Raw genomic sequence first — 14,051 nt, 5'->3', positions numbered from 1 at the left:
ATCTTGGGGAGTCCATACGCGAAACGAACGGCGCGGTTCTTTGTTCACCGGGGCTGCTGCAAACCCTTGTTTTTTTTTTTTGTTTTTTTTTTAACGGGAAATGTGCAAGGGCTTTTCTGATGTTCCCCCGCTGCATAGGGTCTGCAACGCCTGTCTGACAACTCCCTTTCTCTTCTCCTCCTCGTATACAGCCCCCACCGCCCCCCCACCAGACACCCTCTTTCCCTCCTATACATAACATCCTCATGCGCAACGGCGCCGGAGACAACAACGCGGTGACCTGCCGCAAAGCACGGCTACATAGAGGTGGGCGGACCCCCCCTCCTCCTCCTCCACCACCACCACCACCTCCTCCTCTTCCTCAATCCCCCTCTTTCCAAAAAAAAAAAAAATGTCACAAACTCCTTTACTCCCAAATTTCATGTCAGATGCTCCCCGATAAACCGCAGGAGCTGCTCGGTTTTTTTCTGAATGCTAAAGTTGACATCATCTTTTCAGCAGCAGCAGCAGCAGCAGACGACCATGTGCGCACTGTACATGCACCTTTTGATACGCGACTGTTTACATCCAGGATGGCTAATCTTACATAAGTCACCGAAATGCGGTTTTCAGGCTACACTGCAGCTGCGGAGCTGGGAGCAGGTCTGCGTTAACACGAGTGCGGTGCGGGTGAGGTGAACCGATGAGGTGTTTGCTCCTTTTCTATAGGTGACGGGGAGCCAGCTTGATTTGGGATGCCACAGGCTCGGGAACCTGAGACGGAATGGTACAACGGGAGGGCGGCTCGTTTTGTCTCGGCGAGGAGGGGAGCTGTGTAAACCAGACTGGGTGGAGCAACACATCGCCCGCCCCATCTATCGTGCAGACGGCCTTGTGTCCCGTTTGCCTGGAGCTCGGAGAGAGACTACTGTACTGAAAGTCTGGCGGATAGAGAGAGAGGGGGCCGGTCTATGGGAGGGACTAGCGCAAAGGGGGGAACTGGAAGGAGGAGGGGGCGAGGAGGAGGCGGCACGGGTGCTGTTTCTCCAGTCTCTTTCCCCTGTCTTTGTCTCACACACTCTTTTGTTAGCCATGCCTAGCCTGCTGGTTCTAGCAGGGATCATGGAGAAAAATGGGGGCTATGCCGGGGATCTGGCCGGCTCCGGCTTCGGAGGCGAAGGTCTCCTTGTGCCGCCCGACGAGGAGGAAGACGACTCCCGTGCCCTCAGGGTCGCGCTGGGCCAGTTGTCTCTGCTGGGGCTCGGGGAAGGCGAGGACGGCGGCGGAGCCCCAACAACAGGAGTACAGGACCGGAGTAACAATAACAACAACCACCACAACCACACGAACAACGTCGGAGGTGGCGGGGACACGGCGATCCTGCAAGGGAAAAGCAAGTTGTGCGCCCTGTACGAGAGCTCCTCAAGTGAGACGAAAGGACGAGGCTGCAACATAACAGAATGCGTCCCAGTGCCCAGCTCTGAACATGTGGCCGAAATAGTGGGGAGACAAGGTAAACCGCTGGCTTGCAAATTATTTCCCTCCAAACTTGTGCTTTTATCCCACAAACAGTGCTGCATTATCCCCGCCGTGGTTTCCTGTGTGCTTTGTTTTTTGTTCTCTAACTGTTACCTGGTGTTATTTGACAAAGAAAAGGGAGTGGTGTGTGTGCTCGCGTGTTTTTTTGTACTCCCCCGAGACATCAGCCTCCCACTTTTTCTGCTACGATGTACCAAGTTCCCGTGTACTCATCGTTACACTTGTACGTTGAAACAAGTCGGTGGCTGCTGCTTTGTGTTTATTTTGCTTTTGAGTGATTTTTTTTTTTGTGTGTGTGTGCACGGAAGCAACGAGAGAGCCCCGTCCCCTCCTGGGCGAATTATTCTACATCCACGCCATCAATGTCAGCGCACAGACACACACACTGGAGCACGGAGAGCACTTGCTTCCTTTGTCGTCTGAGACGCGCCAGACTGTTCAAAAAGGCAACGTGCAGCTGGCGAGGAGAGGAATGTCTTTCACTTTGAATCGGTGGGCTTAGAAAATAACCACACACACACATTTGGTGTCAGTGGTGGGAGATGTTGTGCCTCTTTCCAAATTTATTCAGCTCGTTGTTTATGTTGCGCACTGCCCCAGTGACACAATTGGACAATAGAGCAAGCGTGGTCCACTTGTTTTTTTTTCCTTGCTCAAATGAGGGGAGTTGGAAAGTTCAATTCCAGACACGTTGCAGATTGTGCCCGGGTTTTTTTTTTTCTTACAGTTGGAGGTTTTTTATTGAACAAAGACCTGAAGTTGAATGACAGCAGCTGTCAAACAAAGGTGTGAAAGTCGGGGGATGAGGGGAGGGGCGCATTAAGACAGTGTTGCTGCTCGGCACACGGGATGGCCTTAAAGGGTGACTCAGCGAGAAGTTGCGCCAGGAGGTGGGAGTCCTTAAATAAAAAAAAATAAAAATTGTAGTTGTTTGCTGTAAAGATGTTATCAGGTGATTTTTCCCCCCACTATATCCAACACTATATTTGTGTGCTAACAACCCTGAAGTAACCCAGAAGTAGGTTTCTCCTCCTGCTTGGTGGTGGTGGTGTTTACGTGGCTGCACCCATTGTTGAGTGTTGTGATGAACCCATGGGTGAGAGGGGGCAGAGAAAACAAGGACAGGGGGGACGGAAGGGCAGCGTAGCATCTAAAAGCTGAATGGGAGTCACGCCTTGGAGCTCAACACAGGGGGCTCCTCATGAGCCCCACTTCACTGCACACTCTCAATACCACATGGTTGCCTGTCAGGAAAGGGAGAAATAGGGGGCTGAACTGAGGGAAGTACAAAGACTGCAGGGTGGGTAAGGTGCCATCAGCAAATCCAGATTTATCCTGAAAACAAACAGGTCTTGAATCATGTCACATGGCGTTCAGAGGAGTTGAAATGGCTTCTTCTTCTTTTTCTTTCTCTTACCAATACTCCCCTGTCTTGCTCCACTGTTGTGGTACCGTGGGTTTAGTTTGTGCTGCTAAGTGCCCCTTGTCTCCCATTGCGGCTCCTGTTCTTTACTCTGAAGTGTAAGTTTTGAATTTTAATGGGGTAACCGAAGACAGCTGGAGGGTGGATCCAGTGAGCACAAGAGCAGCGAGAGGGCCCTCTTGCCTTGACCGGGGAAGAAGTGCTGATTTGGGGGGATTTGAGATGAGCTGCTTTTGATTCAGGCCCTTCGTTAGTTGGCGCCACGTACACACCCCCTTTTCCTCATCCTCGGCACCGTGCATCACAGCCTGCCTGGTGAATCTGGCAAACGGAGCATCCTGTCTTGTAGAATGGTTTTGGATGTGATTGTGTTCTCCCATCAGAGTTGCAGGCATTGGTTCCCCGAGGATGCTCTTGTACCTTCCTCTGGAGCTCCTCAGATCAAGGGTGGCTTTGTTTTGAATCACGGGCACCTCTTACACCACAGTTCAACAGTTAGAAGATAATTCCTGGTTGCTATTAATTAATCTTTGCCTATTTTGTTTACAGATAATTCTTTAATTGAGACATTCATTTGGGCTAATTAAAAGGTGCAATGTAGTTCGAGAAAAGGAATTTGGCAATTGCTCTTTGATCCCCCATGGCATGAACAGATCTATCAGACGAATACCAGGAAATGGCCACAAAGGGCATTTTCAGATTTAGGGTATGAGCAGTACTAACCCTTCAGAGCATCACTATCCGACTGTCTGTACCTCTGCTTCCTGAGAAGTAAGTGTTCCTGAACAAAGTGGGCCTATTTAGTTGCATTAGAGCAACATTCATCTTCAAGTTAATGTGTCTTTGAACCTTTTGATACCTGCTGCTGTGATTTTCAGATAGGTAGTGCGATGATGTGCTGTGTGATCTGAAGCACCTGGAGTCTGGTAAGATGAGCTCAGATTTGCTCACTGAATAGATTGCCTGATGGTTCTTGTTTGTCCAAAGAGACATGCCGGTCTCTTTAAGACACGGCCCGAGACGAGAGAGGCACGTTTAAGTCGTCAATAAATGTGGAAGTCTTAATGAGGGAGCTGCCTGAATTTCTGAATGAAAACTGACCCGAGTGGTGCTTGATGCATTCTTCATGGAGTGTTATATAAACAGACTCTTACCATGTTCCTCTTGACCTTAAATGTACCTGACAATCCTCCCTAAATAATTACTGATTTACTGTATGTCCTGTTCTGTCCCATTACAATGTCAGGTAATTTGTCATGAAATAACATTAACCTGCACTCTCTCACACTGAGACTCTGCCTTAAAAGCAGCTAATAGAGTAAACTATTACACTCTGATCAGAAACAGGACAGATGTAGCGCAATAAATGACTCGAAAACAAAGGACATGTGGGTTGACTGAATTGTCTCACAAGTTCAAGGAGAGGTCAGGAAGTGATTGCATCTGCTGTGGCTGTTACAGCCCCCCTAAACAGTCATGTCTACGCTGGCCAATACCTCTGCACCATCCATGTATCTCTTAGCAAGACGTGTGTCTGATTTAGAGCTAATAAATAAGAGCACTGAATGAGTACACTAATGCTTAAGTGGTGGAAACCTCATGAATCATGGTAATTACTCTGTATCCTGTGCCAGTAAAAACCTGCAACATATTAAGTTGAACTGGTCATAATTGGTGAATAAATATGAATTTGGGGGATTTCTGTGAGGTCACGATGATAACAAAGTGCACTCTGTTGATTCGTGAGTCACGAAATTTAACTGGTGCATCATATTTACTTATTTCAAAATGTATGTTGGTGTCTCTGCAGGTTGCAAGATCAAAGCCCTGCGGGCCAAGACCAACACCTACATCAAAACCCCCGTTAGAGGAGAGGAGCCCGTGTTCTTAATCACTGGCCGGAAGGAGGATGTTGCACTGGCCCGCCGTGAAATCATCTCTGCTGCAGAGCACTTCTCCATGCTCCGGGCATCCCGCAACAAGCTGGGGGTGTCCTTTAGTGGCTCCCCGCCCACACCTTTGCCAGGTCAGACCACCATTCAGGTGAGAGTGCCATACCGTGTCGTTGGGCTGGTAGTGGGGCCTAAAGGCTCCACAATCAAGCGCATCCAGCAGCAAACCTGCACTTACATCGTCACTCCCAGTCGAGACCGCGACCCTGTCTTTGAGATCACAGGGTCACCGAGCAACGCCGAGCGGGCCCGCGAGGAGATTGAAGCACACATCGCCTTCCGAACAGGAGGCCTGCATGACCACAATAATGAGAATGACTGTCTGGGGCCGAATGGTGGAAGCAGCCCAGCGGGCAGCAGCGGTGGTCTGGAGAGCCGGCTACAGCAGGTGTGGGGGCTGCAGGGGGGCCAGCGCAAGCCTCTCACCAGCAGCTACCGCCAGAACTTCTCTGATGCCATGGTTGGAGGGGGAGGGGGAGGAGGAGGCGAGGGAGGGGGAATCTACAACAAGAGCAACTTCTCCAGCTCCGGAGAGAAGCCTTGCTCTTATTTTGGATCTGAGGGCACCCAGAGCTGGGGTGACCCCGACTACCCCAAACAGGTGGCCTTCTATGCCCAGCAGCGGTCCAAGAGCTTTGGAGGCCTCCCACTCCCCCTGACCAGACTCTCCCCTGGTTTACCCGAGTCCTGCGGAGGTGGAAGCACCAACAACTCCTCAGTCACCAGCATTGTGCCCGTATCCGGCTCACCTCATGCCCAGGCCCGCCGCGCCCACAGTGAGCCCACCTCAGCCGGCGAGGGCTTCCCAGGCCGTCTGCCAGTGCCGGACTCGCCGCCGGCCACTGTGCGGGACTGCATGACCTGCTTTGAAAGCAAAGTGACGGCTGCCTTGGTGCCCTGTGGCCATAACCTCTTCTGCATGGAGTGTGCCATCCGAATCTGTGAGCTCAACCACCCGGAGTGCCCAGTGTGCCACACCCAGGTCACACAGGCCATCCGAATATTCTCTTAAGGAACCACATCAGTTTTTATCATTAGTTTTGTCAGTGTTTGTTCAATAATTATTTACTGTTATTATGATTATTATTATTATTATAATACACATTTTTGTTTTTCAGAAAATTTAAAAACAATCAAGCAGATATTTTAGAAGGCACTGCTTGCTTTACTAAAAAGTATAAGAAATATTTTTAAGTTTTTCTTTTATATATATATATGCATATATATTTTATAAAAGTTTTGTTTATAAGAGAAGTATAGTACCTTGCATTTTCAGTTTTTTGACTGCTGCTGTTTTTCATTCATGAATCACAGTGTAGGCAGAGGTAGACAGTAATGTGAACATTTTATTATTCAAAATTTTTTATTTTACCATGAAGTGGGTTTATATGGAAGGAAGAAGATGATTGTTGAGGTACCCAATCTGCACCTGACTGACCCAGAAAGTCAATGTTGTTATTAGAAGGAGGAAAAAAACATAGAATTTTCATTGCACCTTACAATCATCTTGGTCTAAAATAGGATTTTCAATCAAACCTTGAAATTTCGGGAGCTGATGTCAAGGTGAATTCAGCCTTTTCAGTTTTACTGTGATTAATAGGTCCAAAATAGATATTAATTTCAGCTAAATGAAAATGTGAATATTGGTTCTTGTCAACGCCTTTTAGTCTTTGCAAGAAAACAAAACAGCCCCCTTTATTTCATTATTATACCTTAAAGTCTTATAAACTAGATTGATGCTAAAAAAGGACATTACATCATTTATTTAAGGTTACATTTTATTGGTATCATCATTCACAGAGATAGATGAAAGTTGTATGAAGTGTCAGTAAAATTTTTCTTTCCAGTAGCCATTGATTACACCTTGGCCACTGCAGTTTGTTGAAAAGATTCAGTAATGCTTGCTCCTCGTGGCACTTGAAAAGCATGTGGTTCCTCGGTTGGCTTAAAGCACTGATTTAATTTGTGAGGCCGAAAGCCTTGGAATTCATCCAGTTGGCTAGTTCTCAATATCTGTCTCCCCAGTGGACTTGTTTCAAAGCCACCTTAACCGCGCTTTATTGTCTTGTGTGGTCATTTGGCCACAGTCGCTGAACGATATAGGACACGGTGAGAGCTCCAGTCAACAAGCATTTCTCTGAGGTGTGCACTGTAAATAAGGAGGAGAATTAGTGCGTGGACAGAAGCCGAGTAAAACTGTAAAATGTTTCCTGAATCAGCAGCAGATTGAAATAGTTGACACTGTAAAATACAGAGTCCCAAATCAGTAATCCTTACTCCACGTCCCCAATACTAACAGCATTATGTGCGAGCTCCGAGGGGCCAGCTGTCTCCTCTGTAATTAGCAAAGCTGTACAGGAGCAGGTGTTTCATGGCACACTGTAGCTGTGACCCCAAGTTGGAGGTCTCGCCTAGCCCCCTTTCTTTCTCTCTTTTCTTTGGGAGTGGCTTTTATGTCTCCCCCTGCTTACAGTTTGATCGTTTGCTTTCTAAGGCCTCTCTGAGTGGGGCGTATTGTCTGGGCCCGGCAGCGGCGTGGGCTGCACAGCGCTCGGACACGGCCTGGATCTACTCATTGATAATTAGGCAAATGGGTTGGTCCAGGTGCGGACCGTGTGGGGACTCTGGAGCTGTGTGAGTGGTACGACGGGGTCCCGCAGCGAGCCCCTTACTGCCCCGCCCCGCTGTTACAAGCACAGAGGGGGCTGGATGGTCTGGATGCAGCTGGGCGAATAGGACCCCCTCCTTCCACTCCCTCTTGCCCCTTCCTCCCCCCTTTTTCCTCTCCTTTTCTGCTGCTCTGAGCTATCCCTACTGAGGAGAGGGGGGCCTCCTTTGTCCCAAAACACACACACACACACAAAATTTGAAAGACACTAGCTGAATTTGGCAGCGCCTGTGAAATGAGGGGAGGCTTAGGAGCAAAATAAATTATCTGCAGTTATCGGGGGATACCCCAGTTACCTGTTTTCAACGCTAAATCCCCGTATGCCCATTCTGAATTCTGAAAATGTACGCGTTCACCTACAAAAGAGAGATTGCGTGATCCTATCATGCGGGGTGCAGCATTAACTCCCCCTCCACTCCCCAACAGCGCCGCCCTGAAAATTTGGACGGGGTCTTGTTTGTGTGACAGCGCCAGTGCTGATCGTGTCAGCTCGCTACTGTATGGGACATCCTGCAGCTGCCCCTTCACTATGGACACCCGGGCTCCAGCCAATGGCAGCCCCCCTCTTCGCTTTGAGCTTCCAGAATGAAATCAGACAATTGTAATTGACAGGAAAGCAGAGGAAACGCCCCATTTAACCAGCACTCATGCTGAATCAAATTACACACCCTCTGCGTCTGCCTTAGCCCCAGCCTGGGGATTTCAGAGGGCTAGAGGAGAGCGGATGGGGGTAGGGATTAAAGCTGTTGAATGATAGGAGGAGGAGGAGGGGGGGGAATTCATTTTGGCTAGAGAAAGAGAGAAGTATGCTCCAAAAAAAGAAAAGGAAAAAAAAAATTGTATTGATCACTGAAGTCCTGCAGCGAGTTTTGAGCTGTTGTCACATGTGTGCCAGTGGTGATGACAGGGAACCTCTCGAGTGTTATATTGGAGAACTCGGCTTCTGTCTCAAAAGAAAAATTACAGATTGTGTCTTTCAGGACACAAAGGCCCCTCCTTTTTTTTTTTTTTTTTTTTTTTTTCTTTTACAAAAAAAAGAGAAAAAAACAGCTAACATGTAAAGCAGACCACTCGCATTAGGTGTGGACTGCAGGGAAAGCACTGTACTTGCAAAAAAGTACCCTGATATCTATCAGATGTAGAAAATAAAGAATAGTTATGATTTTTATGGATGGAGAAATTGCACAGTGGTTTGGCCTAAGCTTTCAAATTCAAGGCAGTATGACACTGTTCTTTGAACTTAGTATTTTTTTGTTGTTTTGTTTTCTGCCTTAATGTTTTTTATTGAAAGATTGCCATTACTTTGGCATACAAGGTAGCAACTTTGGCCTTTGATAGTACCGCCCCCCCGCCCCCCCCAAAACAAGTTTTAAAGTACTTATTTTTGGAGAAAAGAATGTGAATCAAACAGCTCGGGTGGGGATTAGAGGGATTCAGGAAATTAGGCCCTTAAAACACTTTACTTACAATATAGAGTAAAGCACCTTATTACAAAACATCTGATTAATACCAAACCGACCACTGATGGTGAAAAGACATTTCATAGAATTTGAAAAACATGCACATAAGGATTCCCTATCATTTTTTTGTATTATGGTGGTTCTTGTTATTCTTAATACTACAGTAGTACTAGTGGTAATTTGGGAGACCTCTCATCCATTTAGTCAATGCTGATGACTTGGTTTGAGTGTTGCACTGGTTTAATGAAGAGAGGGCTTATTGGAGATTCTCCCTGTTTAGACGCTGTATGAGTTAATGAGTATTGTACTTTATGGGAAAGCACTCTGAGCATCTATGTAAATACAGTATGTGTATCAGTTATGAACATCCAGACAAAGGCCCGCTTAAAGTGAGGTTTTGATTATTTTTACAAGCTGAGGGTGTCATTGTCAATGTTTTAGCATACGGAAGTCGAAATGTCTCTGAGTTTTAGGGGGAGTAAATCTTTTATATATGCGTCCCATCCTCCTTTTTGACTATAATAGTATATTAGATAGATCCATACATTTAAGAAATATTATTTAAACTGATTAACTTAGTATTTCATCCAAATATATAGATAAGAAATTAACCAGACACTACTATAAACTGTAATAATGAATATCCTTTTATGAAGCCGCTGATGTATAAATCCAATCTCAAATAAAAACTGGAAGGAATAGTATGTGTAATAACCCCTAATGAATAAATCTGTTTCTATGTATATTAGGATGAAAAGCAATAATAGGACTATACTGGGACAATAAACAGAGGAGCCTGCTTAGTCAGTTCTTTAAATAATATTCTATTCAGAAATTGACCTTGATTATTAGGATAATACCGCTGCATTTCTGTCTCATATCTGCTTAAAATTCATTATGGATTCATGCCAGAGTAGAAACAGAGATATAATTAATTAGTAACAGTTTCAGGATAAGTAATTGTTCTTGTTGTGTTCATCAGGGTCTTAAAGTGATTGCTTAATTTTTTATTTTTTTTAAGTTGAATATCAATCAGATCACAGAGTGGGTCAAGACAAAACTTATGGATTCCTTTTTCCTGAGTAGCACTGAAATAAACTTGGAGGAAATCTCATAGCGCTGTAGAAGTGAGTGTAAAAGTCAAGTGTAAACAAACAAACAAGACCAGAGCGGAAGCACAGAGGGCTGTCCTGTTTGTTAAAAAGCAGGAGCTGGTGACTTTGCTTATGACAGACTGATGTCTTGAAGGCTTTGGTCAAAAAGACAATAACACAGCAGTGAGAGGGAAGAGGAGGGTAGGACAACATGATGATGCACCAGTCACTCATGTTGTCCATCTTTACCCTCTCTCAGTTACACACAGGGGCAGGCGTGTTACTTATAGCATATCTTAAGATGATTTCTGTTTACATAGCAGTCATGGCTCTATTTGAGATTTTGTTTTGCACCTACTTTTTCATCTGTATTGTTTTTGAAAGGAAAAGGTCAGACGTAGCCAAAGAACAAAACGCAAGGAGAGGACAACTTATCAGTTAACTTATTTTAGCGTCAGAATCAACATTGGTTTTAGAGTTTAATCGAATCAGGATTATTAAGACTCTGTTTGCCCCAAAAAGTCTTAGAGGCCGCTCAATCGATATCTGCGAAATGAAGGCATATCATGTTTCAGTGTTGTAAGATTAGTTTAACACTACAGAGGCGTCGTTAACAGACTTACTTCTCCCCAAAGAGATCAGCTTAAAGCACATCCTGGCACTTACACCATCCGCTGAATAGTTTTCTATTGTCATGGTTAGGTTCATGGGAGAAGAACAGTCCAGGGAATGTCTTAATCTTTGTCGCCCGATCTGGAGAAAGTCAGATAAAAATGGACTGCCCACGCAATTAAAAAAAAAATTGTGTTGACAATGACAAGCCAGTGGAAATTCAGACTTAGTTCCTAATTTTAAACCCCCCCCCCCCCCTCAGAGTTAACTGTTAAGGATTAAACAAGGTGACAGTGGACAAAACAACACTGTGGTTTCATCGTTTGGAGAGCCATTAACTGTACCCTTAAGTTTAACTGCATGTTAGTGAGATATAGCACAGTAGGTAAGATTTATCTGAGAAAAAAAGTTAAGATCGCATAAAGAATTCATCAGCCTGATATAAAAAGCTTTAAGACCTTAAAGTGAACATCGGTTTAAAATCATATATTTACCGTGTAGTTTAACTAATTGATACATAAAGTTTAATTATGATTCTTAAGAATATGCTATGGTGTAAGTTTCATTTGTCCAACTCACCCGATATGGGATACTTTTTTAATTCAGTGGAGCAACAAAGGGGTGGGGTGACTCGCAGTGACATTTGATTCATTAAGTTCTTGTTAGTATTATTTACAATATTGTATTAAGCTTACTATTATAGTAATGGTAGAAACTGTTGATGTTTTTCTTCTCTTGATATGAAAAGGTCTTTATGCATTTATGTAGAATCCCTTTTAAGGAGTGATAGGAAATCCTTATTTTCAATGGATGCACTTAAGCAATTGTACCAACCTGTCTAAATCACACATTGAGCAAGTAATGCATTTGAATGTAAAAAACAAAAAACAAAAAAAAGGAAAAAAAAGACCACTCAACTCAATGCACTCCTTATGCTTATTGTTTTGTCAATTTACAAGTGAGCTTTAAGTTTTTTGTTTGTATTTTTAATTTTTTTTTTTTTTTTTTTTTGGAAAGAATTTGCGACAGGTTTTCAGCGTAGACTATATTTGAGTTCTTCCACATACATTTATAGAAAGTAACTTAAAATGAATAAAAAAAAAACATATTACAGTTTCTCAAATCTATTTTGCTAACATGGGTTATTATTTCATAGAAAGCAGAGGAAAAAAAAAAAGTCAGTATCTGGATGTTATTTATGAGAAGTTAAAAAATGAAGCAACATATTTATGAGTAACCTCAAGACATTTTGTTTTTTAATTAAAATTACAAGAAGTTAATATATTTCTAAACACAGGGAGGTCAGTTTCTACTAATAAGTAAAATGAGAAAAGAAGTTTAGAAGTTTTATTTATGAAAGTTGTGGGCGCTCGCCTTGTCCACGTACCTCATGGAAAATGACGTACATGGAACAAGTGGTCCCCATAGCTGAAATTTTAACTTCAGACGTGCACCACTTCAACATCAGTGCATTCACAATGGAATAATTACAGAAAATAATATAATATTTTTTAGAATTTGGAGATATTTTAGTCACAGAGCATCAATTTTGTGCCTCAATTATATATTTTTCCTGCATCAGCATTCTTTGTGCAGTGCTGCTTGCTGTAACCCCCTTTCCCCCTTCAACTAACCCCATGTTACTGACTGAAACGCATAACTCATTTCCTCTGTAATCTAAACTCGCTTTTACTTATCAAAACATAAAAAACATGTTACGACTGCAATGCTTGGAATGAATGAGGCAGCTGTGGCCCCCCCGCCAATGGGGCCACACAAAACTTGTACACACTTTCATTCATACATTTTCTGCATCTACTACGCGGACAGTTTGTGATCAATAGTGACAGAGCATAATCAGCCTTTATGAGAGACTTTCCCTAATGTGTTAATTAGGTGAAGAGTGCAAATTGAGCGGAGGCATCTAGGAGAGGACAACAGCGCACTGTGTAGTAGATTTATGTAACTAGATGCACACATTTACACACAACAGGTTCATTACCGTACTAGCTTGCATGTATGTTGTATGGTCACTTAGACAGGAGGAACGGTGCAGGTCCTTTGTTATCCTTGAACATCAGGGCACCTGGGCTGTTTCTCCTCTGTAGATTTTCATAGTTGGAGTCTCTTTGGAAACTGGAAAGTTGACAAGAGTTTGGAGCCAGGTAAAGAGGCCATTTCAGTCCCCACACCAGAGTTGGATTTTATACTCTCAGTTACCTGTTAGTGATGAAAGACTGTTCGCACCTCATATGAATTAACTTGAAGTTCCTAGTTTGTGTAAGAGTTGATACAGATGAGAGAAACTTGACAAAGACACTACAATGGCACATTTTCTGCTGCACGTTAAAGATGGGGGCTGAAGTGACGCTCGCTGGTGAAACTCGCAACCTTTTCCGAAGAGGCCAAAACAGTCTGACAGTTTGTCTTTGGTAGCGTTTCCAATTTTTCCAGCACAGTAGAGGTGTTTCATACCGGTCTAATAGTGGTCGTAGTGCATTAGTTTTTGGGCCGGCATCAGCTGGCGTTAGTTTCTGGTTTCTCTGTGAACAGTGAAAGAGGGTTGCCAATGTGGCCCTCTGTGGCTGACCGTCAAATTTGATGGATGGAATAAAAAAAAAGAAAAAAAAAAAGAAGTCTTTGAACTCTGTTACAGTATGCCATGCCCCAACAAGGCATGTGATATTGCAGGTTTATTTGTTATAGCACATGTTTTTTTGTGAATTACATTTTTTGGAGACATTTTTATTATTATTATTGTATCTGCGCCATGTTAGTTCTGGTTCTTTGTTATTTTTCCAAGATTCAAGATGTATTGTAAATGTTTCTAATAAAACAAAAATGAAATGATCTCCAATTGAAACCAAGTGCATTTTTTTTTTGTTTGAGTGAAGTTTTTACGGCTCAATTGATCCTTAAAGGGGTAAAAAGCGAAATCGTTTCACCGCTAGGTTTGCTGTTGTGCACTGCCTGTAGACCAAAACAAAGTGTCATGAGCCACTCCTCCCTCTACCTCTGCTCTCCACCCCCCACCCCCCACTCGCCTCGTCTAGCAGTTAGCGATGTCTCGGTCTCTGCTGTGTTTAGCTACTCCCCTGCCTACTTCAGTGATGATGGTACCTGTAATAAATGTAATATAGTTGCTGAGCTGGAGGCGAGGCTCAGTGACTAGAGGAGCTGGTAGAAGCGCTCCATAGCTGTAAGTTACTCCAGTAGCCGGTGGCAGCCGACTCGGCTAGTGCTAACACTGGGAGCTAACGCTAACGTTCCTCCTCTTCTCCGTGAGTGAGAGCAATGTTTTAGCCTAGCGGGCACCAGATGAAA

At 44.1% G+C, this 14,051-nt stretch overlaps 1 protein-coding gene across 1 annotated transcript; it reads left to right on the top strand.

Moving 5' to 3' along the window:
- The first annotated feature begins 376 nt into the window (after nucleotides 1-376).
- Nucleotides 377-13,581, top strand: mex3a (mex-3 RNA binding family member A). Its single transcript, XM_033640548.2, has 2 exons — nucleotides 377-1,492; nucleotides 4,752-13,581. The coding sequence occupies exons 1-2, from the start codon at nucleotides 1,072-1,074 to the stop codon at nucleotides 5,903-5,905; spliced, it is 1,575 nt and encodes a 524-aa protein (XP_033496439.1). The 5' UTR covers nucleotides 377-1,071; the 3' UTR covers nucleotides 5,906-13,581.
- The last annotated feature ends 470 nt before the right edge of the window (nucleotides 13,582-14,051 follow it).

The sequence above is a fragment of the Epinephelus lanceolatus genome, chromosome 10 (assembly GCF_041903045.1).
Source record: "Epinephelus lanceolatus isolate andai-2023 chromosome 10, ASM4190304v1, whole genome shotgun sequence".
Lineage (NCBI taxonomy): Eukaryota > Metazoa > Chordata > Actinopteri > Perciformes > Serranidae > Epinephelus > Epinephelus lanceolatus.
The sequence above is the reverse complement of the archived record's forward strand: the minus strand, read 5'-3'. Positions and strand labels throughout refer to the sequence as shown.